The sequence below is a fragment of the Podarcis liolepis genome (assembly GCF_965112155.1).
Source record: "Podarcis liolepis genome assembly, chromosome: 13".
Lineage (NCBI taxonomy): Eukaryota > Metazoa > Chordata > Lepidosauria > Squamata > Lacertidae > Podarcis > Podarcis liolepis.
The window spans coordinates 14,209,646-14,234,212 of NC_139573.1; the positions used below are offsets into that span (position 1 = coordinate 14,209,646).

Here is a 24,567-nt window from a genome sequence, read left to right on the forward strand (position 1 = left end):
GTTGGATTGCGCGCGCGCGCACACACACAGCCCTCACGCACGCTCCCCACCCCTATGAATCCCAGCTTAGTGTGGTTGCTCCATTTCTGCTTTATATACAGTACTAAGAATAACTAGGCAGTGAAGAGTGTTTTAAGTCATTGCCTCTCTCGCACCCATGCAGTACTTAATCCATTTTAAGGCAACTTCAAGCAAAAAAACCATTGTCTGAAAAGGACAGTAAAATAACTTTATTAGTCAGACAAAAACAAATCACCAGTGCAAGTTTTCAAAGTCCATCAGAATTGTTCCCAAGCCTAGTATGTATTTTTATGTAACACAATAGAAGCTACATCCAACAAATAAGTTTGAAGTTTCCTGTCCCCACATCAGCCCTTTTGAAAGTGAACTCTGTATTCACAACATCTCTTTGCACCTCCCAGTTCTAGTACTGTACTGAAAATCACCATTTGCAAGTCACAAAAAAGTGTTATGGGCTGTAAAGGTATCGTGTATATACACAGCCTAATTTTGATGCTTTTATTCCAGGCAAAGCTATGTACCCTTTTGCTATAGCTTTAGCCCAAGGCTGGTAATATTCAGAAGACTGGATTCTTGTGTCTGTTTCAGTATGCGTGAAGCCTCCTAATTGCAGTACCAAATGGCTGAAAACTTATACAAATTGACAACTCTTCACGGTGGAATATTTGTGGATTGGACTTTTAACAAATCATGGACCCTTTCAGTTTTTAAAAGGCTTATTTTAGATATGCAGGCGACATTGCTCCCATCCAAATAAAACTGAAAAATTACACTGCATTTCAGCTCACCGAGCACAAGCCACGTTCGTATTTTCACCAACCCATTAACACTAGGTAAATACGCTGTGTGCTGCAATTCCAACTTGTTTCCTTGGTTCTCTCAGGAACATTGTTCCAGCAGCACACTTAAAATTTAACCTGACTCCATTTAGACGAATGCTATCCTATCCTGCTACAAACCTGTATAGCCGTCCTCTCCCCCCTCATGGCTTTTAAGGTTTGTGTCTCAACTAAAGGGTAGACTATTTTAACTAGCCACTTGATATGTTGTATCTCTAATAGACTTTGTTAATTTGAATATTGAAAAGATGTCACAACTATAAAATATGTCATATGCTTTGACAAGTCTCTAAAATTAAAGTGTCAACTTAGATGAAAACTTTGTCATTGGCTACACTAAGTTATATTCAAGAGAAAACCCACTGAGATTAAGGAACGTAACTGATTAAGGTCTAATAATTTCAATGGATCTGGTTGAGTACAACTAACACTGGAACAGTCCTTTTGTTTTCAAAGTTGCAATGACTTGTGAATTTGTAAAAAAGAAAGCACCTGTTCACAACTATGTATTTTGGGAGAGGGTGTACAAAGCAGGTTTATGGCATCAAGATGGCGTTTTTATCTCCAAATGTTGGTTTTGAAAAACAGCTTTTTCTCAGAGTAAGATACAACATGTGCTAGAGGGAGATATTTTCCATGTACACTTGTTCACCCATCTTCAGATATGTGGCGCTGTTTTCCATAACAATATTGATGTAATTATACCCTAGCAAAGAATTTGTGAAAATCTGAAACTCGACCATTTCTTAATTATGAATTGCACACAATTTCAAAAGGTGTTCAACATATACTCCACTTAGTAAATGTGGACGATAATGAGCTACAACCTAATTATTAGGACAATTTTTTATTGTTGGTGGTCACACATATAACACTCAAGAGAGTAAGGAGCCACTATCTTGTTTTCACATGTTACAGCAAATTCATCCATCTTCTGTATCACTTTCTTCCATGGTGAAACAGAGAAATACTGTTCTCACTTTCATGCCTGTGCCAACAAACCTGTGGAAAATGATTTAAACATTTAGAAATGTAAATTCAAGCTTCCTGTTAAAAAGCTAGGCAATCACAGCTCAGTTATTCCATTAAAGAACACTCCTTTTGGCTTGCTGGCTCATGATTTAAATCTTCACGTTTGCATTTTTCAGAATGTCTGGCCCCGCAAAATTCAATAGTGCCAACAGACAGCCAACCCATCCAAAGGCACATTGAGTGAAGAAAGGCCAGCTTTAATATTTGATGACATAAAATCTCACCGTCTACGGCTTGCGACAGCAAGAGGAACAGTCATCATGCATTTACACTTTTGAGCACACTTACCAACCCCTGCTCCACCCACCCCTATTTATACTTCAAATTTCCACTATTATTTTGATGATCCACTCCTTTTAAAGAATCTGTTGCCCTCCTGAGGCTGTTGGACTGTAACTCCCATAGTCCCTAGCAGCTGGTCATGCAGGCTGGAGTCTGAAAACATCTGGAGGGCCAAAGGTGCTTTAGAGGCACTGACACTATCTAGTTTGTTTGGATCCTGCCCATTAGATTTCATACTATGAAAGATAAATTCTACTATATAAACAGCAACTTCTTACAAGACAGTAATCAGTGGTTTGGATGCAAATGTCTTCTGCTAAGTGGCGAGAGAAAAAGCTTCAGTCCTTACATTTTGTAGAGGCTCAGGATGGGGAATGTGCACCGTTTAAGTTTCATCTCTTTAGAATCATCTGCCCTATAAAAGAAAAGAGTGGCAGCTATTTAGTTAGCAAGCACCCTTCTTTAGATCTGACTGGTTCTTGCTCCCCTCTCTACTGTAGAAAATTTGGTTACCACGGAATGGGTCATGTCTCCATACAAAGCAATTTAAACTTTATTCCACTGTCTAATTTCTATTGACTGGGTGTCGTCGTCGTCGTCCCCCCCCCCCCCCGTCTATAGCAGTGCAAAATCAAGCAAACCCCCCAACCTCTCTTCATAAGAGGGTGAGAGAAGACCACTGTCACCTGACCTACACAGGAAACTGGAGGGTTTGCCCTCCTATCACAAGATAGGAAGAACTCAGTTTTGCACATTCCTGTCTGGTGGAGTAGGAGGGACAACCCATATGAGGATCCCCTCCTCCCTGCAGGAAAATAAGTCACTACGAACTAAACACCAGCCAAAACGTAAATGCTTTTTTCCTTACACCCCTTGGTCTTCTTGCTTCTGTTCAGCAGAAATTTTGGAAGTTTTGGGGAAGTGAGAAGAGCTAAGGGCCATGACCTGGTACAACTTCCAGTTTGAGGAAGAAATCAGCAACTAAAAGCTTGCAATCAGATTTAATCTAATTGGTCCAAATAAATGACCATCTTAACCATTTTTAGAGAAGTATGCCTAACACTTTGGGGGAAGTAACTCTTATATGACTAGATAAATATATTTAGTTGACCCTATAAAAACAAGAATGGCATATATTTTATAAGATAAACAAGTCATTCAAGTATTGTTGCAATAGGTTACTATGCTGTTTCTGTTATCTAAACAACATCAAGCCTTAACAAAAAGAAAACATACACTCATCAACATTTTTATGGAAATATCGCTTGTGCCAAGGAGAGATCTGCTCAGAGCATGTGCATAATCAGGGTTAATCAGGTGAAACACGGACAGAACATGCAGTTCATCATAACAGGCTCCCCAAGTCTCTTGCCATCTCCTACTTAGAACCAAGATACCTCAATTTCTTACTTCAAGAGAAACCAAGGTCATACCTTTTTCTCAATATCAATTCCGACTTCCAGAAATCCTAGTATTTTCAGTGTTTGTTCAGTCCATTTTGTATTACAGCTGTTCACGCTATGCAACTCTTCAGGAGACGTATTTGGTGTTCATTTTCCTCCAAACACATGCTCTCTGAAATACAACCACTAGTTGTTATTACTGTTTGCATGTGTCTGGCAACAATATCCTTAAGCAGACATACGCTCATCAGCATTTTAATAGAAATATCACTTGTGCCAAGGAGAGATCCGCTCAGAGCATGTGCATAATCAGGGTTAATCAGGTGAAACACGGACAGAACATGCAGTTCATCATAACAGGCTCCCCAAGTCTCTTGCCATCTCCTACTTAGCAACCAAGATACCTCAAATTCTTACTTCAAGAGAAACCAAGATCATACCTTTTTCTTATTATCACCAAATGGACCAAACTCCATGACTTCCAGAAATCCCAGGAATTTCCTGAATTTGTTCAGCCCATCTCTGACTGCAATTGTTCCCTTCAAAGAACTCTTCAGAAGAAATATTTGATGCTTCTTGAAACCCATGCTCTATGAAAGAAAACCATTATGAACTGAACATAACTTTTGTCAGCCTAAAAGTTGCAGTTATGGGCAATGTATCATTATATTGTCCTTTTCTTAGCAATATGTGCACACAATTCAATGACTATACTGAGAAGCAGAAAACTGGAAGCTGTTAGGCAGAGCATGGGCAAATTAATAAATACCCTTCTCCAGCAGAAACATGTGCTACTAACAATCAGGCCAAGTCTAATGAGGCTAGAAGTTTTTAGCATCATAACTAATGGGTTTATTCCTTTTCCCCCCCTTTTAGGTATGAGACTAACACATTCAATTTTTTTATCACAGAACTTCTATTCAAAATAAAATAAAAAACCCTTGAACCAACCTCTCCATTTTACCATTCTGTAATTTTAAATGAAAGTAATCCACATCATCTTTATGTGCCTCTCAGCCTTTCACCACATTGCTATATGCGCAGGCATTTGTACACAGCAAATGCTGGAAACAAATGTGTACTACAAGCAAGTTCAATTCGCCATTCTTATTTATATGCAGGGCTGCCTCTGAAGATAGTTGCTGATTTTTCTTTGTCCTTATTATTGTCCTTATTATTATTATTGTGTTTTTAGCTTGTATTTTTATGTTGCGAACCACCCTGAGATCTACAAATGAAGGGTGATATGCAAATTTAGTAAGTAATATTTACAGAATACACTTGCATAAAAGATCCCTAGGACTACATATGTCCTACCAAATCAAGGAGTTACAAGCGTTCAAATCTCCACTCTGCCATGAAGGTCACTCACTCTCTCTCAGCCTAACCTCATAGGGTTGCTTCGAGGATAAAGTGGGGCAGGGAGAACAGCATATAAGCTCCTTGGAAAATGCAGTGATATATAAATGCATTAAACACATACTTTCACAGTGCAAAACCAGAGGCACAAGAACTCCCCTTCACAAAAGGCTTACCCAAATGCACGGACAAGTGAGTGCATTCCAGAAGCACTGCTTTGATGATGCAGATGCTTCAGGTAGGAGCCGTCCATTTTTCCGCAGGCTGTAGAAAGCAAGAGAGACGGGGAGAGCATTAAGGGAGCACACAAGCAAGCCTCAACTCTCATTTGGAGAGGTTTGGCTCCAATTAAGTCAGTAATGTAAAGTGGAGGAAGAACACAAGACTACAGAAAGGCTTAAGAAATACTGCCTTCTAAGGCCAGAGATTTAATTGCCTTTTCTCCTACCAGGCCTTAAGAACCTTTGGGCTTCTTTTTGCTATTTCTGGGGAATTGTTTATAATGCAGCATCTACACAACAGGCCCAAGCAAACCCACACTTATTTTATCCTACTTTTGTACTAAAACCATTTTCACACCACCCATCAATAGGACCCAAACATGGCATTAAGCTTCCTAGTGTAGTAAACTTTGCTAGATATCTTGCCCCCCTGAAAAGACCCACCGTGAAGTTTTTTCCCCTCCTCATTACCAACTCATTGGGCCAGAAGAAAACTACTGCGGAGCGAGCGTGCCCAGTTTCCACCCCCGGACCAAACCCTAAAAGCTTCGTCTTCAACATGTAGCCCGCATTTCATTTCATATCACACCGGCGCAATTAAGAAAACGAACACGTGCTCTCTGCGGAAGGGAACAGAAGAGCGAGCCTTGATTTCCACTAGGATCTTTTTCACGGGGAAACACTAGGCACCGACAGCACTTTCAATGGTGCAGTAATCGGACAGTACCATGCTGCTTTGGAAGCAAGCCCCACTGAAATCAGGGAAGAGCATACTCACGAGCACTAATGCTAGAGTGGGGTGCAGACGATCTGAAAACAAAAATCTAGCAGCCCAACCCCCACCCGCACCGTGACTCTTTCCAAAGGCATTACAAGAACGGATGGCAAGAACTAACCTAAGATTAAGAATGGATTCGATAGCACAAACAACAAATGCTTACCCAGCGCCAAAGAACCGAAAGACAGAGGAAGAAGGTAGGCGGGCCAGGAAATACTGGCAGACCGCCTTGGCATTGGCTGAGAAGGCAAGCCAATCATCTCTCGAGAGACTAGGCGCTTTTGTAACACTAACGCAATAATACAATTTGAGTGAAAGACTGTGAACGAGTCGTGATCTTACTGTTGCAAGTAGGTGGCGCTAATAAGGCCTTTCCTTGGCTTTGCTGCATCATTCAACCCAAGAAGAAGGATACAGATTGTAAAGAATGATTACTTTTCATCAGCACTCCAAGGGTTAACCGTTAAACTAGTAGCTGGAATCTGCTTTTTTTTGTACACAGCTGCAATCATAGCTATGTGGGTGCCTGCAGAAAGACAAAAAAAAAATCTTAGCAGCACTTTTCATGACATTCTTAGTGCATAATAGAAAACAGTTTTATTTGTATTTATTGTTAAATTTCCACCCTGCCTTTATTCTAAACAGCTTAGCACAGCATAGATCATAATATAAGAGCCTGCTAGATAGTATTTGAAATTAATTAATTTATTCAGATTTTCAGTCTGGGTTGGGGTGGTTTTTTTAGGATAAGGAAAGAAGGGGCAGAGATCTAAGACAAAATGTTGTTCTAGTTCTGGTGTTTATGCACATTTCAAAATATAGCATCCTGATGCAGTCAATGACTGGTTGCCACATCTAGAAACTTTTCAAACCACACAATTCAATAATGTCTCAAGATTAGATTAGATAAGTCATGTTCTCAGATATCTAAATAGCAATACCCCAAATGTTTGTATTGTTCTTACAGCAACTCCATACTGCTCTGGAAAATTGACTTACTTATAAATGTTGTTTCAAATGAATTCATTTAATTATTGTTTTCTTATGAAGCAAGGGCCTAGGCATGGACTAATAGTGTGACACATGAGCCAACAGTGTGACGCGGCAGCTAAAAAAGCCAATGCAATTCTGGGCTGCATCAATAGGAGTATAGCATCTAGATCAAGGGAAGTAATAGTGCCACTGTATTCTGCTCTGGTCAGACCTCACCTGGAGTACTGTGTCCAGTTCTGGGCACCACAATTCAAGAAGGACACTGACAAACTGGAACGTGTCCAGAGGAGGGCAACCAAAATGGTCAAAGGCCTGGAAACGATGCCTTATGAGGAACGGCTAAGGGAGCTGGGCATGTTTAGCCTGGAGAAGAGGAGGTTAAGGGGTGATATGATAGCCATGTTCAAATATATAAAAGGATGTCACATAGAGGAGGGAGAAAGGTTGTTTTCTGCTGCTCCAGAGAAGCGGACACGGAGCAATGGATCCAAACTACAAGAAAGAAGATTCCACCTAAACATTAGGAAGAACTTCCTGACAGTAAGAGCTGTTCGACAGTGGAATTTGCTGCCAAGGAGTGTGGTGGAGTCTCCTACTTTGGAGGTCTTTAAGCAGAGGCTTGACAACCATATGTCAGGAGTGCTCTGATGGTGTTTCCTGCTTGGCAGGGGGTTGGACTCGATGGCCCTTGTGGTCTCTTCCAACTCTATGATTCTATGATTCTATGATTCTATAATACAAACTATGAGTTCTATGTGTCAGTCTTATATGTGGTGTTGCTTCACTGCTTCTTTTTAGTATCTAAGACAAAAATGTTCCAGTTCTAGTGTTTGTGCACATTTCAAAAAAAGCATTCTGATGCATTCAAGGACTAGTTACCACATGTGGAAGCTTTTCAGACCACACAATTAAACAATCTCTTGAGATTAGATAAGTCATGATGGTCAATAAATAGCAATACTAAATAGCAATACTTTCGCAAACCCCAAATGTTTGTATTGTTCCTACAGCAACTCCTTAATGATTTTATGACAAACCGGCTTTAAGCAAGCATTTTCGAATTTGACCTTCTGGGTGTTGACATAAAAAGAGCCCTTCTGGATCCAGACAGACAAAGGCCAATTTATAGTTGTGTCCACAATGGTCAGCTAGATGCTGCCTGGAAGCCCCCAAAACAACATAGTGGCAATAACTGATATGATAAGGCTACAAGGTTAACTGGATGACCAATTTAAGCCAGGGTCAAGCAACAGAAGATGCGAAATACATCGTCATTTATCACAGTTCTACATCTGCAGGTGAGGCAATGGATGTGCTGAGCCTTGCCTTTCCTAACTAATGAACTAAATGAGAGCCAACAAATTGAAGCTCAACAATTCATTCCAGCTCTTTAAAAAAAAAGGGGGAGGGCTCAACATGTCCACAAATGCTCTGGAGGGTGGCAGATGGGAATGGGCCTTTTCTGTAGTGGCTCCCCATTTGTGGAATGCTCTCCCCAGGGATGTTCAGGTGGTGCCTTCATTATACAGCCTTAGGAGTCAGACAATAGTGTTCCTCTTAAACCAGGCCTTTGGCTGGTTGACATCCGATACCCTTTTAAAGGTGGTGTGGGAGAGGAGGTTATTGGTTAAATATAAAGCATATTTTGGGGGCCCTTGGGGTCCCCCACACCTTGAAGCCCTTCTCTGTGCACCCCCTCCAAATAGCTCCCCCATTTCCATCAGGGAAGAACGGGTGGAGGAAGACATGCATCAGGGACAAGGGTACAAGGAGGGAAGAAATGTTGACAGCTGCTGCCTCAGTGCATCCTGCCGCCTGAGGCAGTCACCTCACCTTGCCTCATGAGTGGACCGGCGCTGTTCTGTCTTTGTGAACACTTTCAGTTGGGGAAGGATAGATTTCCTTATTGCATTGTGGGTAGACGAACGCTTTAAATTTTTACATTTGCCTTTATTGCATCTGGTTGAGATTTATGGCATTTTTCAATTACTACCTCCTGGGGGCAAAAAACATGTGATGCAAAATTAGAAAGCGCATCAGGATGTGTACTTATATACGGTAATAATGAAGTAAATGAAAATCAACACACAGACACTCCCACTTATTAGCCTTAGGAAGAGGTTTTCCTTTGCTCCTCAGACAAACCTAACTTACAGAGGTGTTGTGGGGAGAAAACAGAGTTGGGGATCTTCCTGGACAATGGAAGCTTAGATCAAAACTATGTTCTGCACATCCCAATCCCAAAGTGGGGAGAGACTCCTGTGATTCCTGTGCTTACCCAGGAATCAGTTTCCTTGGACTGAGGGGTACTGAACACTGTGCTGTACTGTATATACAACCTTAGCATAGGATGGGGGAACACAAAACATTAACACTCCAAGAGATCCTGCTCCCCCATTGAGTTTACTGGGAAGCCCCCAACCAGCGGCGTAGCGTGAGTTGTCAGCACCCGGGGCAAGGCAAGTAATTTGCGCCCCCTAACCCGGGACAAGGCAAGTAATTTGCGCCCTCTAACCCCTAACCTGCCGCCGCTGCCAGCTTCTTCTTGCTGCTCCCTGGTCTGGTCTGGTGTGGTTCTCTCCCACGCTCAGCGCTGCGCTGGGTGGCTGCTGCACTGTCCCTCCCCCAGATAGTCACTTGCTCTCTCTTCGCACCGCACGCCTGGCACCGACCCCCTCCACAGTGGGCGGCAACCCAGCGGCGCGGATCGGATTCACGCCGCCAGCACTGCAGTGAGAGAGAGTGAGTGAGCCAGGTAGGGGCAGAGAGCTGCGAGTGCGAGCGCCCCCCCCGATGTTGCACCCTGTGCGGCCGGCCCCCCCGCACCCCCACGCTATGCCACTGCCCCCAACTCAGCTTTGTGTCCTGTGCAGAGCAAGACAGAGAATGAGAGAGAGAGAGAGAGATCCACTTCTTCAGTGCCATTCATAATCTTGTAAACTTCCAAAATGTCCATTTTTTTATTACTGAATTCAAAAGTCACAAACATGTTAGGCATTTGTTACAAAATTATCAAATAAGTGTGTCGTTTAGTGGCAGATCAGCCCACCATTCATCATTTGTGAGAAGGGATTGTGGAGAGAGAGAGACGGAGAGACCCAAGGATCTATGCCTTAGTCTCAGGTTTTTATTTCAACAATAACAATACAAGATAAATAAAGTTCCAACTCTACGATTCTATGATTCTATGGTTCTTTTTAATAAGTTTGAATTTTAAAATTACATTCTTAATTACTCATGCACACTGAAGCAAACACACTGGTCTGGCCATGGAAATCCCTCTCGATATTAGATTAGGTAAGTCATGTTGGTCAATATCTAAATAGCAATACTTTTGCAAACCCCAAATGTTTGTATTGTTCTTAAAGCAACTCCTTACTGATTTTATGACAAACCAACTTTAAGCAAGCATTTTCTAATTTGACCTTCTGGGTGTTGACATCAAAAGAGCCTTGCTGGATCCAGACCAAAGGTCAATTTATAGTTGTGTCCACAATGGTCAGCTAGATGCTGCCTGGAAGCCCCCAAACAATAAGGTGGCAATATAAGGCTATGAGGTTTACATGATGACCACCGTAAAACAATTAAATTGTTCATCCAGTAAATCTCTCAGGGACAAGCAACAGAAGATGCAAAATAAGTCAATTTGTTAGTTGCTTTATCTTGCCCAGGGCAACACTCACAGTAGTTTATCCATACCCGTATTAGATTATTTCATATTCATTTCTCCATGGCCTCCTAGGTCCCTTCCAAATCATCAGATTCAAATAGCATTTCAGTTGTCCCTTGCAAAAAGTCCTCCTTTTTGTTCAACATCAGTTTGAACCTAATAAAATTCGCTGAAAGTTCTACAGCACTGGTACATGCATCCATTCAAACTTAATACAATTAATGGGAAGATTACATCATTATGTCCCCCAATATCCTCTATGTGAGATGGGGGGTTGAGAACTAAGTACAGTGGTACCTCGGGTTAAGAACTTAATTTGTTCTGTAGGTCTGTTCTTAACCTGAAACTGTTCTTAACCTGAAGCACCACTTCCTGCTAATGGGGCTTCCCTCTGCCGCCACGCCACTACTGTGCAATTTCTGCGCGATTTCTGTTAACCCAAGGTACTATTTCTTGGTTAGCGGAGTCTGTAACCTGAAGCGTTTGTAACCTAAAGCGTCTCTAACACGAGGTACCACTGTTTTCCAAATATGGCCATAGCATACATGTGTAATAAGGTGGTCAAGTATTATTATTATTATTTATTAAAATTCTGTATCACCCTTCATCCTAAGATCACAGGACAGTTCACTTTATAAAAAACAAAAAACAAACATGACATACCAACAAACAAACAAAAATACCCACCCCATTTTAAAAGGCTACAGATTGTTTAATTAGCCAAAGGTTTGGGAGCAGAGGACTTAATTCAGATCTCTTTTATGCATGGATTTTACAGACCTGGGATTCAACCCTTATGGAAAAACTAACTGCAGTACAACAAGAATATCGTACCGAGGGGGGAGGAATCTTCTTTTCTTACGAAATGGTTTGATTTTATTGAATATGCACAATCCACTGAACATGCTTTCTGTCCACCAGCATCACATGGAATATCATGGAACGATTCATTTGTTTGACCACAACACTAGAAAATGGTATATATTCTAAGTTCCGCTAATGCTATATTTTTGTTCCTGGAAGACTCTGCACTCTGAGAAGGGGAGTGGGAGGGTTTTCTTGTGACTGTTATCTTTGTTTATCATCTGAAAAGAATCAATAAATGTGTCTTTTAGTTCCAATGTAGGTGGAGCGGTGTGTAGTTTCTCATTAACCCATAGCCTCTTCTATCCTATATAAACAGCAACTGTTCATACATGTCCCTCATTCTCCACCAAGAGAAGCAGTTGCCACCTACTACAAAACTTTCTGTGTGAATACCACGAATACCGGTAAGTCTTGGAGGGATACTGGGCAGGTGCGGAGAGAAACTACTTTAGAATTTGGGGCATAAGGGAGAGAGTACTTTTTTGTGGACCTGCACTCTAACTACCTCTTTATAATAATAAAGGATATAATCATAAACTCTAAGGTTTTTATTTCAGCAATAATAGTACAAGTTAAATGAAGTTCCTTTTAATAATCCAACAACCAGTCTACTAAAACAGACCATGTATTCTAGCAAAAAACCTTGAATCTAAAAATGACATTAATGCATATTCAAGCAGAATCTCTCTCTGCATAGCTGAAGCAAAATCCCAGGGTGTTCCAGGTGGTGCTTCTTTGTGGACCTGTAGTTTAACTGCTTTTTTATAATTATTGAGTGCCAATGATATTCCCTGTGTGATATTGAAGTGACATGGAGCCTTCCCCAGTGGCGGAGTAAGGCCCCCCCGGTGCCATCTCTGAGGAAGTGTGACAGGAGTGTTCGCCACTGAGTGTTTCTGAATAGCAATGAGTAGGGCTTCATGAGTCACCAGGAGACAATGGCTATCTCAATGCTTTGTGAAATTTTATTTCATAAGGGAGTTTTGCATTGTGTGGAAATGTATGTTCTTTTGCCTATCACTGACTCTGCTGTCAGGTTATTTTAATAGGACCTCTTGAGCTCTAGAGTTATGGCAGCAGAAGAGGGAGAGAGGAATAGCCACTTCTTTAGTGTCATGCATAATGTTATAAACTTCTGTTATGCCCCTATTTTTATATTCCTGAATCAAAAACACCAAAATGGTGGGGTTTAGTGGCTGGTCAGACTACCAACCCTTCTTGTGTAGGGTGAGGAAGAGATTCCTGAATCAATAAAGAATTGGGAAATCTCTTCTCTTCCCCCACAGCCCCCATAGATGTATACTTCCATCCTCTCCTAGCTCTGAACCTCAACAGTCTGGTACTATAATACTATTGCTGCAGTTCCTGTACTGAGGTTGAGGGTAGGCAAGTAAGTTTATCTGCCCCTTCCAGTCCTGTATGGGTAAAAGGATGGTGTCAGTTTATGCACACAATGAGATTTTGCTCCTCTTTCCAAGATATTCTGAGCTGTTAGGCAGTCTCTTCCCATCACAGCTGAGATAGGAATTAATTAGAACAGCAGTTACCAGCATGGAACTCATGAGTACCTGGGTGCCCTCGTATGGTGCCCACAAAAGGTCTCGGTAAATATCCCCTCAAAATCAACTGGCTCAGCCTCTCCATTTAATGGGGCTTCAGTACTGAAGGCCCACTCTCTCATATGTTCTGAACAAGGAAGAGGTGCAAAGAGCTTCTCTTTGTGAGCAAGCACAGCAGTGATGGATGTCGGTGTTTTAGCCACACTGAGCCTTCAAACAAGCATTGATTTTCTGCAAAATCTGGATTTTTCGTTTCCCAAACAGCCATTCCCTAAAACCACAAGGCAAACTGCTTTTAAAAGTGATCAGCCTGTTAAACGCAATTTATATTCCTTGGAAGGGGTGGGTTGGTCTCCTATCAAATGGAGAGAGAAATAGATAGAGAAATATGTCTTGACAAGCAGAAGATGTTTGGTTCGTCTTTCAAAGCACCTCACAATTAATTAGTAATCATTTACCTTTGGCATCATATTTGGCACTGGCAGGCATAACAGTCTCATAAGCAATGAGACTGTTTCCCAAGAGGTCTGCAAATTCTGTTAATTCTTTCATTATCAAAAATAATATAATAATAAAGTAATTACAAAGAGTAAATGAATGATCAATTTGTGAAATCTTACTGAATACATTGCTTTCTTTTCCTAGAATCAAGCACCATGCCAGAGATAGTCCCTAAGAACAAAGCCCCAGGGGTTGATTTCTGTGGGGTAGATAAATATTACTACATTGTCCGCTCAGACCTGGGCTGCTACATGAGGTCCACCAATTTCCATGAGGGCAAAGACCTTGAAGTGTTTAGCCTGCACAGTTCCTGCACAGGAGGAGAACACTATTTAGCCCATGAGGATGACCTATTCTACATCATCAAAGGAGACAACTATCGCCGTGTCAGCAACATGAATAAAGACTTAGGTTCTGTAGTATACAGCCTCCATCCCAACTGCCGCGGAGGGGACCATTACCTCTCAGCTTTTGGATCCTTCTATATCATTTTCCAGAAGAGAGGTGTTTACCGTCGGGTCAGTAATATGCATGAAGATACAGATGCAATTGAATACACACTTCACCCAACTTGCAAGGATGGTCTCTATTACTGGGGCATCAAGGATTACTATTACTTTGTAAAACCCCATGATGAATGGGGGGTCCAGTACTATAGATGCACCGACTTCCACGGAAATTTGGATGCTGTTACATACTCCTTCCATAGTGATGTTGTGAACATGCTCCCTGGAGGAATGGCTATTACCCGAGGCCCAGCTTATGGTATGTGGGAAGCTATCAAGACCATTTCCAACGACTCCAACACTCCCATTGTATGGAATAAGAAGATCACCAAGAAAGTGGGATACAACAAGAAGGAGATGAGCAGTGTGGAGCACAACTGGAAGATTTCCATGACTGCCTCATATCAGTCAGGCGCACTCACTGAGGCAATTGCCAAGTACCAGTTCTCTCTCACTGCTGAGTATGGTGGGAAGAGTGTCAACACAGAGCAGGAAGACTGGAATGAAGCCACTGAGATCGAAGAAGCTATTAATTTGACCCTGCAGCCCAATGAGAAGATGTACATATGGCAATACCAGCTGGGTTTGGGCAAGGAAACGGTCTTGTTCTGCCGTGATATGAAATTTACGAGTGATTCTACTCCACCTACCGATATTCCTTTGCCACCTTCCAATAAGTGAAAAGAAAAGTGTTAGGCCAAAAGGCACCTTCAAAGGCTTCATCTCTATTATAACATTTAATTGATTACTATGGGCTAATATTTAGAAAATCTAGAGCTCTCATAAGGGGGCGTTAGCTGAGTAGGATATAAACATGCATAAGCTAAACACGAAGTGAGATTATTGATTACTAGACATATTATATACTTTCATATGGACATACATATCCTGCTAGGCTACAGTTAGAAAAGCATATCCTAGTTTGTGCACGATGCAGTGGACCCAAGCTGAATGCCTTTTAGATAAGTTACTATTTCCCTGGTGCCTATGAATCCCTTTGCCAAATTTGTGCCTTCATCTTAATTTGTACCTGCTGAACTCTGGAATCTGTCCCGGTGTTATACAAATAAAATAAAATGAATAATCAATGGTTTAAAAATGTGTTCCGTGCGCTTTTCACACTTGTATACAAAATGATTTTCAACATATATTTTCCAGAAGACACAAATACCTTCTTCCTTTTCCAGGAGCTTTTTCCAGAGGGTATTGAGGAAGTGGGGAGCTCTGTTTACAATTTCATGCTGGTGTGCCGTCAGAAACCCTCACTTTTTTACATCATAGTTTTTAGCTGGCACCAATTTTGAGGGTTGGCTTAGTTCAGAGATGGGTCCAGGGGCCTGATCCAGCACCACAAGCACATTTTTATGTCCCCTTCCCAACCAATCCCAGAATCCCCCTAATTCGGTCTCCGCCTACATCAGCCAATCGCCAATCTTATCTGGGGAGGCGTTGCCAGAGGATCGGCCAGGTACGGGGAGGCACCGCCCTGCCCACAGAACAGAAGGTGAATCTTACCTGCAAAGCAGTGTCAGTTGGCTCCAGAACTTCTGCTCTCCCTCAGTTAAGCCTCCTTTTGCAGGTTAACCTTTAACCTCTTCTCCAGAGGTACGTGGGTGCTGCTACGTCATGGTCACTGTTGAAGTGCTGGAAAGGAACTTTCCTGCATTGGCAGCTTTTGCCTTTCCTTTAGTAAAACATCACAACTTTGGCGGTTTCAGGCCTTGGGCAGAATCCTTTAGTCTATCTTCCTAAATGGGAGGCGGGTGAGTGAAGCGGTGACCCACGCCCCCCTTGCGGTGGTGTTCCCGGGGTTCCCCGTTAAATGGGTCTTGAGGGGAGGCATTGGCCATACGCCGAGAGGTTGTCATTGCTCTCCCCTGCAATGGCGGCGAAACGAGGGGCAGGCTCTCTGCTTGAAGATATGTTCTCCAGAGCCAGCCCGATCCCCACACATTCTGGATAACCCAGATGTCTCTCAGATCCCCGGCTGGGGACTGGGAAGGATAAACGCCCAATGCCTGAGCCAAGGTCTCCCTACATCTGAAACGTAATAAAGATGTGGTCAATTTTATTCTCATAGCATGTTGTCTTGAGTCAATATTCCACTGAGGGGTCACCTGGGGTTGGGGGGACTCCGCCTGTCCACGCAATGCTTTCAACTCTATACCACTCCCTTCACAGCATAATACTTTGGCCAAACTGACACCCAGGTAGCCCGAATTCCCACAGGATCTACCTCTCCTGGCTCAAACGTAGCCCTCCCAGGACACTCCTGTCTGGATATCTTCCCCAGACCCTCAGCCTGGTCTCCCTATCCAAGCTGTGAGGCTCTGTCCTCTCACTGGATAGTCTCCTCAGTGTATGCATGTTTAACTTCACTCAGAACCAGGACTCTCTATCTCCAACCTGAAACCTGTCTCTCCTCCCAACACAAAATCCTCTCCTTTTCAACTGCCTCCCCTGGAACCCCGGCCAATCAGAAGCTGTTCTTCGTTTGCTGGCAGGAAAAAGAAAAAGAAAACACTTGGCGACCCAATGTGCCCAGCAAACAAACTTTTCCATCACACAGCGACCATTTTAACCTTCTGAGAAGCATTCAGGAGGCAAAGGCCTCCTGAATTAAAACAGTTTTGACCAGACCTCTTGAACTCAGTAGGGAGAGTGTCTGCCTAACTTCTTGTGGCAGGAAGTTCCATACATTTGAGCCCACAACACTGAAGGCACAACTCCTTGTTGACACGAGACACGCTTGTGGTCCATAGAGAAGCATTAACCATGCTTCCCCCAGTGACCTCAGGGATACCTCAGGCTATCTCTGAGGTATTCTGGATGTAAAGTATTCAGGGATTTGTACACGAGTACAAGAACCTTGAGTACAACTCTGAACCAAGCCCGTGGCTGATGCAAAGTCGGTGGAGGTCTTTTAACAGTGATACCATGTGTTCATGGTGTTTGTGGTGGTCATCATGTTTCATGGCCTGAGACATTTTGGCATCTGAGGTGTACCTCCGAATAGCCTCCCTCCCCCCATTTCCACCAGGGAAGAACGGGTGAAGGAAGATGTACATCAGGGACAAGGGAGGAAGAATATTGACCCCTGTTGCCTCAGTACATCCTGCCGCCGGAGGCAGTCACCTCACCTTGCCTCATGGGTGGACCAGCTCTGCTCTGTCTTTGTGTTCCTCTTTCAGTTGGGGAAGGATAGATTTCCTTATTGCATTGTTGATAGATGAACACTTTTAATTTTTACATATTTTTAAATTGCATTTGATGGATATTTAGGGTGTTTTTCAACTACTATCTCCCGGGGCCAAAAAACATGTGATGCAAAATAGAAAGCACATCAGGACTTATACTTATTTATATAATAATGAAGTTAATAGAAATCAACATACACACATGGCCCCTGATTAACCTTAGGAAACAAATTTTCCTTTGTGCCTCAGACAAACCTAACTTACAGAGTGTATTTTTGCTTACAAAGCCTGTCTTGAGGGTGTATTTGTGTAGGAATAGGGTGAGCCTGTGCCCTGGATTCAGGAATAAAAGTATTAACCACAACAAAACAATGGCCAGACTGCCCAGGTAATGCAATCAATGACCATTATGAGGTATCCTCTGCTGTAGACCGCCTCCTTCTGTGATGTATGTATGTTTTAGAGGGGTGGTCTTGGGCTACAGGGTGGGCAGTTTTAAAAGTTTATATAAAGACTGAACCACTGTTCAGGGTTCTCCTCCCTCCTGTGTGTGGTGAGTGGGGACCCTGTTGCAACAGTTTAATAAAGATCAGGCTTACTAGCTGCTTTGCTTCTCAGTATACTCTGGTTGGCCTCTGTTATTTTCTCCCACCAATGGGGAACCCACTTCAGGACTCTATACGGGCTCTTGGATACCCCATAAAGGAAAAGGAGCTGTTTTTTCTTATTACATTGGACTGAGGGGTGCTGAACACTGTGGTGTACTGTATATACAACCTTAGCATAGGATGGGGGAACTCAAAACATCAACATTCCAAGAGATCTTGCTCCCCCATTAAAAACCCCATTGTGGTTTTAATTATATGTTTAATTACTCATGCACCCTTAAGCACACAAAATGGGCAAGCCATGGACCCCCCCTAAACTCTAGAAAGTAATAAATGGTAGGAGTTTGACTTATTGGGATAGGACAGAATAAATAGGAGGAATTAGCCCATGCAAAACGACCTGGCAGCTGTGACAGAGACAGGGGATTTGGAAGGTTGCTAGGGTCACTGGGTGTGATGCCACAGGAAGAGGGGGGCGGCTTTGGCATAAGGCCTAGAATAGTAGGAGGTGAGGGGAGGCAGAAACATCTGTGCTGGCTGGCTGAAATCTTTTAGTGAGAGATTCCTTGGATTCCAGTGCTGAACTGCTCTTGGGGTTTATTAGGGGCTTGTTATATGGACTCCCTCCAACTAAATTCCTGTGTAAATATGTGAATAAATCATGTTTTTTAAAGTTTTGGCAGCATCCGTCGTGTCTTCAGTTCTTAAAAGAAGGTTGAGGGCCAAGCAGATCCCAGCAGCCAAGGTCCCCCAGAGTCAGTGGGTTTAGGAGGTAGGGAAGTTGCTTGCCTTTGTTTAGCTGATGGGTAGGCAAACTAAGGCCTGGGGGCCGCATCCGGCCCAATCGCCTTCTCAATCCGGCCCGCAAGATGGTCCGGGAATCAGCCCGTTTTTACATGAGTAGAATGTGTCCTTTTATTTAAAATGCATCTCTGGGTTATTTGTGGGGCATAGGAATCTGTTCATCCCCCCCCAAAAAATATAGTCCTGCCCACCACATGGTCTGAGGGACGGTGGACTGGCCCACGGCTGAAAAAAGTTTGCTGACCCCTGGTTAGCTCCATCAGCAGGCAAAGGGGGGAGGGTTCTGGCCACCAAGGTGGGGATAGTCAAGGTAAAGTCTGGTGGCAAGATTTGGATTTGGAATATGCGGCAAGAGATGGGGTAGACTGGACCACAGAGAGAAAGCAACAGAAACTCTTTTGGGACAGGGGGTATGAGTTTGGAGGCCCTGACCCAAACCCCAGGAGAGTTCTAGGAAGAGTGAATTAACCAGAATAGACTGGGAACTGTGGGCGGGACTGTTGGATTTACTTAAGAGGAAGAATTCTATGGAAACACCAGGCAAACTATTGCAGCAAAGGGAGTTGTGCCTTGGAGCCTCATCAAAGGCTCGAGGTCGTTAATTATCCATTCGAGGCGATTCCAGAGACTCGGCTGGAGGAAGATGAGCCTTATCAGCTTGGCCGAGTGGAGATACTGACATTCTGCACATCCCAATCCCAAAGTGGGGAGAGACTCCTGTGATTCCTGTGCTTACCCAGGATTCAGTTTCCTTGGACTGAGGGGTACTGAACACTGTGCTGTACTGTATATACAACCTTAGCATAGGATGGGGGAACTCAAAACATTAACACTCCAAGAGATCTTGCTCCCCCATTGAGTTTACTGGGAAGCCCCCAACTCAGCTTTGTGTCGTGCACAGAGCAAGACAAAGAATGAGAGAGAGAGAGAGAGAGAGAGAGAGAGAGAGAGAGAGAGAGAGAGAGAATAAAAAAATTCCTTCCAGTAGCACCTTAAAGACCAACTAAGTTAGTTCTTGGTATGAGCTTTCGTGTGCATGCACACTTCTTCAGATACCTGAAGAAGTGTATCTGAAGAAGTGTGCATGCACACGAAAGCTCATACCAAGAACTAACTTAGTTGGTCTTTAAGGTGCTACTGGAAGGAATTTTTTTATTTTGACTATGGCAGACCAACACGGCTACCTATCTGTAACTGGAACCATGGAAGGCACCACATTGAGCCGCATGAAATGGAAGTCCATGAACCTCACCAGGTATCTGAAGCAGTGTGCATGCACACGAAAGCTCATACCAAGAACTAACTTAGTTGGTCTTTAAGGTGCTACTGGAAGGAATTTTTTTATTTTGACTATGGCAGACCAACACGGCTACCTATCTGGAGAGAGAGAGAGAGAGAGAGAGAGAGATCCACTTCTTCAGTGCCATTCATAATCTTGTAAACTTCTAAAATGTCCATCTTTTTCATTCCTGAATCCAAATGACACAAACATGATACCTTTGTTACAAAATTATCAAATAATTGTGTCATTTAGTGGCAGATCAGACCACCATTCATCATTTGTGAGAAGGGATTGTGGAGAGAGAGAGGCAGAGAGACCCAAGAACACAGGATTTATGCCTCAGTCTAAGGTTTTTATTTCAACAATAACAATATGAGATAAATAAAGTTCCAACTCTACAATTCTATGATTCTATGGTTCGTTTTCATAAGTTTGGATTTTTAAATTACATTCTTAATTACTCATGCACACTGAAGCAAACACACTGGGCTGGCCATGGAAATCCCTCTCGAGATTAGATTAGGTAAGTCATGTTGGTCAACATCTAAATAGCAATACTTTTGTAAACCCCAAATGTTTGTATTGTTCTTACAGCAACTTCATATGGATTTTATGACAAACCAACTTTAAACAAGCATTTTCAAAAGCCTGTTCTAATTTGACCTTGTGGGTGTTAACATAAAGTGAGCTCTGCTGGATCCAGACCAAAGGTCAATTTATAGTTGTGTCCACAATGGTTAGCTAGATGCTGCCTGGAAGCTCCAAAACAACATAGTGGCAATAACTGATATGATAAGGCTACAAGGTTAACTGGATGACCAATTTAAGCCAGGGTCAAGCAACAGAAGATGCGAAATACTTCGTCATTTATCACAGTTCTATATCTGCAGGTGAGGTAATGGATGTGCTGAACCTTGCCTTTCCTAACTAATGAACTAAATGAGAGCCAACAAATTGAAGCTCAACAATTCATTCCAGCTCTTAAAAAAGGGGGGGGGGGGCTCAACATGTCCACGAATGCTCTGGAGGGTGGCAGATGTGAATGGGCCTTTTCTGTAGTGGCTCCCCATTTGTGGAATCCTCTCCCCAGGGATGTTCAGCTGGAGCCTTCATTATACAGCCTTAGGAGTCAGACAATAGTGTTCCTCTTAAACCAGGCCTTTGGCTGGTTGACATCCGATACCCTTTTAAAGGTGGTGTGGGAGAGGAGGTTATTGGTTAAATATAAAGCATATTTGGGGGGCCCTTGGGGTCCCCCACACCTTGAAGCCCTTCTCTGTGCGCCCCCTCCAAAGGAGGTGCCGAGAGTGGCAGCAAGAGAAGAGCCCTTTCTAGTAGTAGCCCCTGGTTGTGTCCTGCTCTTCCTCATTAGGCTTGCCCGCCACTGATGTTATTAGCTTTTGAATGCCAGGCACGCTGCTTCTTGGGAACACGGATGTGTTGGATCTTGAAGGGTATGACAATATATTTGGGTGGCATGCATATCTTGGGTATGGCAAGGTTAAAGCACATAAGGCATTTAGAAACCATATTGTCAGGAAATCACTGTTTAATGTCTGGATAAGGTATAAAGACTTTCTAGAGAGTAAAACACCAAGGTGGCTATCTCCTATGCAAGCGAAAGCTTTTAAAAAACTGAACATGGAGGCTAAATGGCCAAAATACTGGGAAATTTTAGAGCAGGCAGGTGACAAATTGAAATTGCAGAGTTATGACAAGCTTAAGGAGAAGGTGCAAGACTGGTTACATTATTTTCAAATAAGAGAGGTTTATAATTTGGACAAAAAAATTGGTTTCCAGGTGGAAAAATCAAAGTTAGAAACAGAATTGTTAGAACCCAATGTAAAGACACTTTCGAGAATGTATAATCTGCTGTTGAAATGGAATACTGAGGAAGAAACGGTAAAATCGGCAATGATAAAATGGGCACAGGGCATAGGCCATAACATCATGTTCACTGACTGGGAGAAATTGTGGACCACCGGGATTAAATTTACGGCATGCAATGCCTTAATAGAGAATATTATGAAAATGATGTATAGGTGGTACATAACCCCAGTCAAGCTAGCAAAGATATACCATTTGCCCGATAATAAATGTTGGAAGTGTAAAGAAATTGAAGGTACTTTCTTTCACCTTTGGTGGACGTGCCCAAGGATTAAGGTTTTCTGGGAAATGATATATAATGAACTGAAATAGGTATTTAAATATACCTTCCCGAAGAAACCAGAGGCCTTTCTCCTGGGCATAGTCGACCAATCGGTGCTAAAGAAGGATAGAACTTTCTTTATGTATGCTACAGCAGCAGCAAGAATTCTTATTGCAAAACATTGGAAGACAAAAAATCTACCCACCTTGGAAGACTGGCAGATGCAACTAATAGACTACATGGAGATGGCGGAGATGACTGGCAGAATCCGAGACCAGGGAGAAGAGTCAGTGGAAGAAGATTGGGGGAAATTTAAAATCTATTTGCAGAAATATTGTAAAATTTCTGAATGTTGATGACATTGAAATGAATTGCGGGGGTTCTAGTAACAAGATATAATCTAAGATTAAACCAACAACAGATAAATTAATGGGCTATGAATTTGCTGAACTAATTTTGAAAAGGGATACAAGAACGGGGGACGCAAGGAAGTCAGGAGAATATGTGAATTTAAGATCTAAAATTAAGAAAGAAGGAATTTTTGTGTTTTTCTTATATGTGCTTTTTCTTTTTATTATCAGTTTTTAACGTATGTATTTTTGTATTTTGTATTTTTATGCTTAATGTGTGCATTGTTGTATTTTGTAGTATGTATTTTGTGTTCTTATTTTCTTTTTGTCCTTGTCTTCGTATTTTCTCTATATTTTGTAAAATTTAATAAAAAAAATTTTAAAAAATATGAATGCCAAGCACATACATTTTTCTCCTGGCTTCTGATTCTTTGAATCGATGCAATTTCTATCTATTGCTTTTATTTTATTTTATTTTTAAAAATTATATTCCACTTTCCACATCACAGGTCTCAAGTTGCCTGTAACAATTAAATGTACAATAGACACAACTTAAAACATTACTTAACTTCCAAAATTTAAAGTCTAAAGAATTTAAAAACTCTCTCCCTCTGAAAAGACTAATAACCACTGGCATTGACCATTTTAACCGTCTGAGATGCATTCAGGACCCAAAGGCCTCCTGAAAAAGAACAGTTTTGAACAGACCTCTTGAACTCAGTAGAGAGAGTGTCTGCCTAGCTTCTTGTGGCAGGACGTTTCACTGAAGGCACAGCTCCTTGTTGACACAAGACATGCTTGTGGTCCATAGAGAAGCACTAATCATGCTCCCCTAGTGATCTCAGGGATGCCTTGGGCTATCTCTGAGGTATCCTGGATGTAAAGTATTCAGGGATTTGTACACGAGTGCAAGAACTTTGAACCAAGCCTGTAGCTGATGCAAAGTCAGTGGAGGTCTTTTAACAGTGATGACATGTGTTTGTGATGTTTGTGGTGGTCATCATGTTTCAGGGCCTGAGACATTTTGGCATGTGAGGTGTCCCCCAAAATAGCTCCCCCATTTCCATCAGGGAAGAATGGGTGGAGGAAGACCTGCATCAGGGACAAGGGTACAAGGAGGGAAGAAATGTTGACAGCTGTTGCCTCAGTGCATCCTGCCGCCTGAGGCAGTCACCTCACCTTGCCTCATGAGTGGACCGGCACTGTTCTGTCTTTGTGAACACTTTCAGTTGGGGAAGGATAGATTTCCTTATTGCATTGTGGATAGACAAACGCTTTAAATTTTTACATTTGGCTTTATTGCATCTGGTTGAGATTTATGGCATTTTTCAATTACAGTGGTGCCCCGCAAGACGAATGCCTCGCAAGACGAAAAACCCGCTAGACGAAAGGGTTTTCCGTTTTTCGATGCGCTTCACAAGACGAATTTCCCTATGGGCTTGCTTCGCAAGACGTTTTCGTCTTGCGAGTCTTGCGATTTTTTTCGCTTTCCCCCGCCCCCCTTTTTCTAAGCCGCTAAGCCGCTAATAGCCTTTTAGCCGCTAAGCCTTTAATAGCCGCTAAACGGCTAATAGCGCTAATCTGCTAAGCCGCTAATAGGGTTGCTTCGCAAGACAAAAAAACCGCTAGACGAAGAGACTTACGGAACGGATTATTTTCGTCTTGCGAGTCACCACTGTACTACCTCCTGTGGGCAGAAAACATGTGATGCAAAATTAGAAAGCGCATCAGGATGCGTACTTATATACAGTAATACTGAAGTAAATGAAAATCAACACACAGACACTCCCACTTATTAGCTTTAGGAAGCAGGTTTTCCTTTGCTCCTCAGACAAACCTAACTTACAGAAGTGTTCTGGGGAGAAAACAGAGTTGGGGATCTTCCTGGACAATGGAAGCTTAGATCAAAACTATGTTCTGCACATCCCAATCCCAAAGTGGGGAGAGACTCCTGTGATTCCTGTGCTTACCCAGGATTCAGTTTCCTCGGACTGAGGGGTACTGAACACTGCGATGTACTGTATATACAACCTTAGTATAGGATGGGGGAACTCAAAACATCAACATTCCAAGAGATCTTGCTCCCCCATTAAAAACCCCATTGTGTTTTTAATTATATTTTTAATTACTCATGCACCCTTAAGCA

At 42.5% G+C, this 24,567-nt stretch overlaps 2 protein-coding genes across 6 annotated transcripts; one reads left to right on the forward strand and one right to left on the reverse strand.

Annotated features, from left to right (window-relative positions):
• Positions 1-1,870: 1,870 nt before the first annotated feature.
• LOC310691937 (uncharacterized protein) lies at positions 1,871-23,144 on the reverse strand. Of its 4 annotated transcripts, none has more exons than XR_014518613.1 (5): positions 23,130-23,144; positions 5,113-5,200; positions 4,018-4,167; positions 3,608-3,749; positions 1,871-2,589 (listed from the first exon to the last, which is right to left on the reverse strand). XR_014518613.1 is itself a non-coding variant. In XM_083472223.1 (4 exons), the coding sequence occupies exons 1-4, from the start codon at positions 5,716-5,718 to the stop codon at positions 2,581-2,583; spliced, it is 270 nt and encodes an 89-aa protein (XP_083328349.1). In that variant the 5' UTR covers positions 5,719-6,870; the 3' UTR covers positions 2,456-2,580. The 4 variants fall into 4 exon arrangements, 1 of the variants encoding a protein (XP_083328349.1); XR_014518614.1 differs by lacking the exon at positions 23,130-23,144 and adding an exon at positions 6,099-6,855; XR_014518615.1 differs by lacking the exons at positions 5,113-5,200; positions 23,130-23,144 and adding an exon at positions 4,895-5,106.
• On the forward strand, positions 8,717-15,130 carry LOC310691934 (uncharacterized protein). 2 transcript variants are annotated; one of them, XM_083472215.1, is made up of 3 exons: positions 8,717-8,841; positions 11,782-11,869; positions 13,670-15,130. In XM_083472215.1, exons 1-3 carry the CDS (start codon positions 8,770-8,772, stop codon positions 14,710-14,712), a joined length of 1,203 nt encoding a protein of 400 aa, XP_083328341.1. In that variant the 5' UTR covers positions 8,717-8,769; the 3' UTR covers positions 14,713-15,130. The 2 variants fall into 2 exon arrangements, with proteins under 2 accessions (XP_083328341.1, XP_083328342.1); XM_083472216.1 differs by lacking the exon at positions 8,717-8,841 and adding an exon at positions 11,557-11,575.
• Positions 23,145-24,567: the final 1,423 nt, after the last annotated feature.

Excerpts from the sequence above, each read along its gene's own strand:
- LOC310691937 (XM_083472223.1), bottom strand. The coding sequence starts at position 5,718 with ATGTTGAAGACGAAGCTTTTAGG. Across the intron at positions 5,201-5,695 it reads TTGAAGACGAAGCTTTTAGG|CCTGCGGAAAAATGGACGGC; the intron begins GTTTGGTCCGGG and ends TGCTTTCTACAG. Across the intron at positions 4,168-5,112 it reads TCACTTGTCCGTGCATTTGG|AGCATGGGTTTCAAGAAGCA; the intron begins GTAAGCCTTTTG and ends TTTCTTTCATAG.
- LOC310691934 (XM_083472215.1), top strand. The coding sequence starts at position 8,770 with ATGAGTGGACCGGCGCTGTTCTGTCTTTGTGAACACTTTCAGTTGGGG. Across the intron at positions 8,842-11,781 it reads ATAGATTTCCTTATTGCATT|CAACTGTTCATACATGTCCC; the intron begins GTGGGTAGACGA and ends CTATATAAACAG. Across the intron at positions 11,870-13,669 it reads TGTGAATACCACGAATACCG|AATCAAGCACCATGCCAGAG; the intron begins GTAAGTCTTGGA and ends TTCTTTTCCTAG.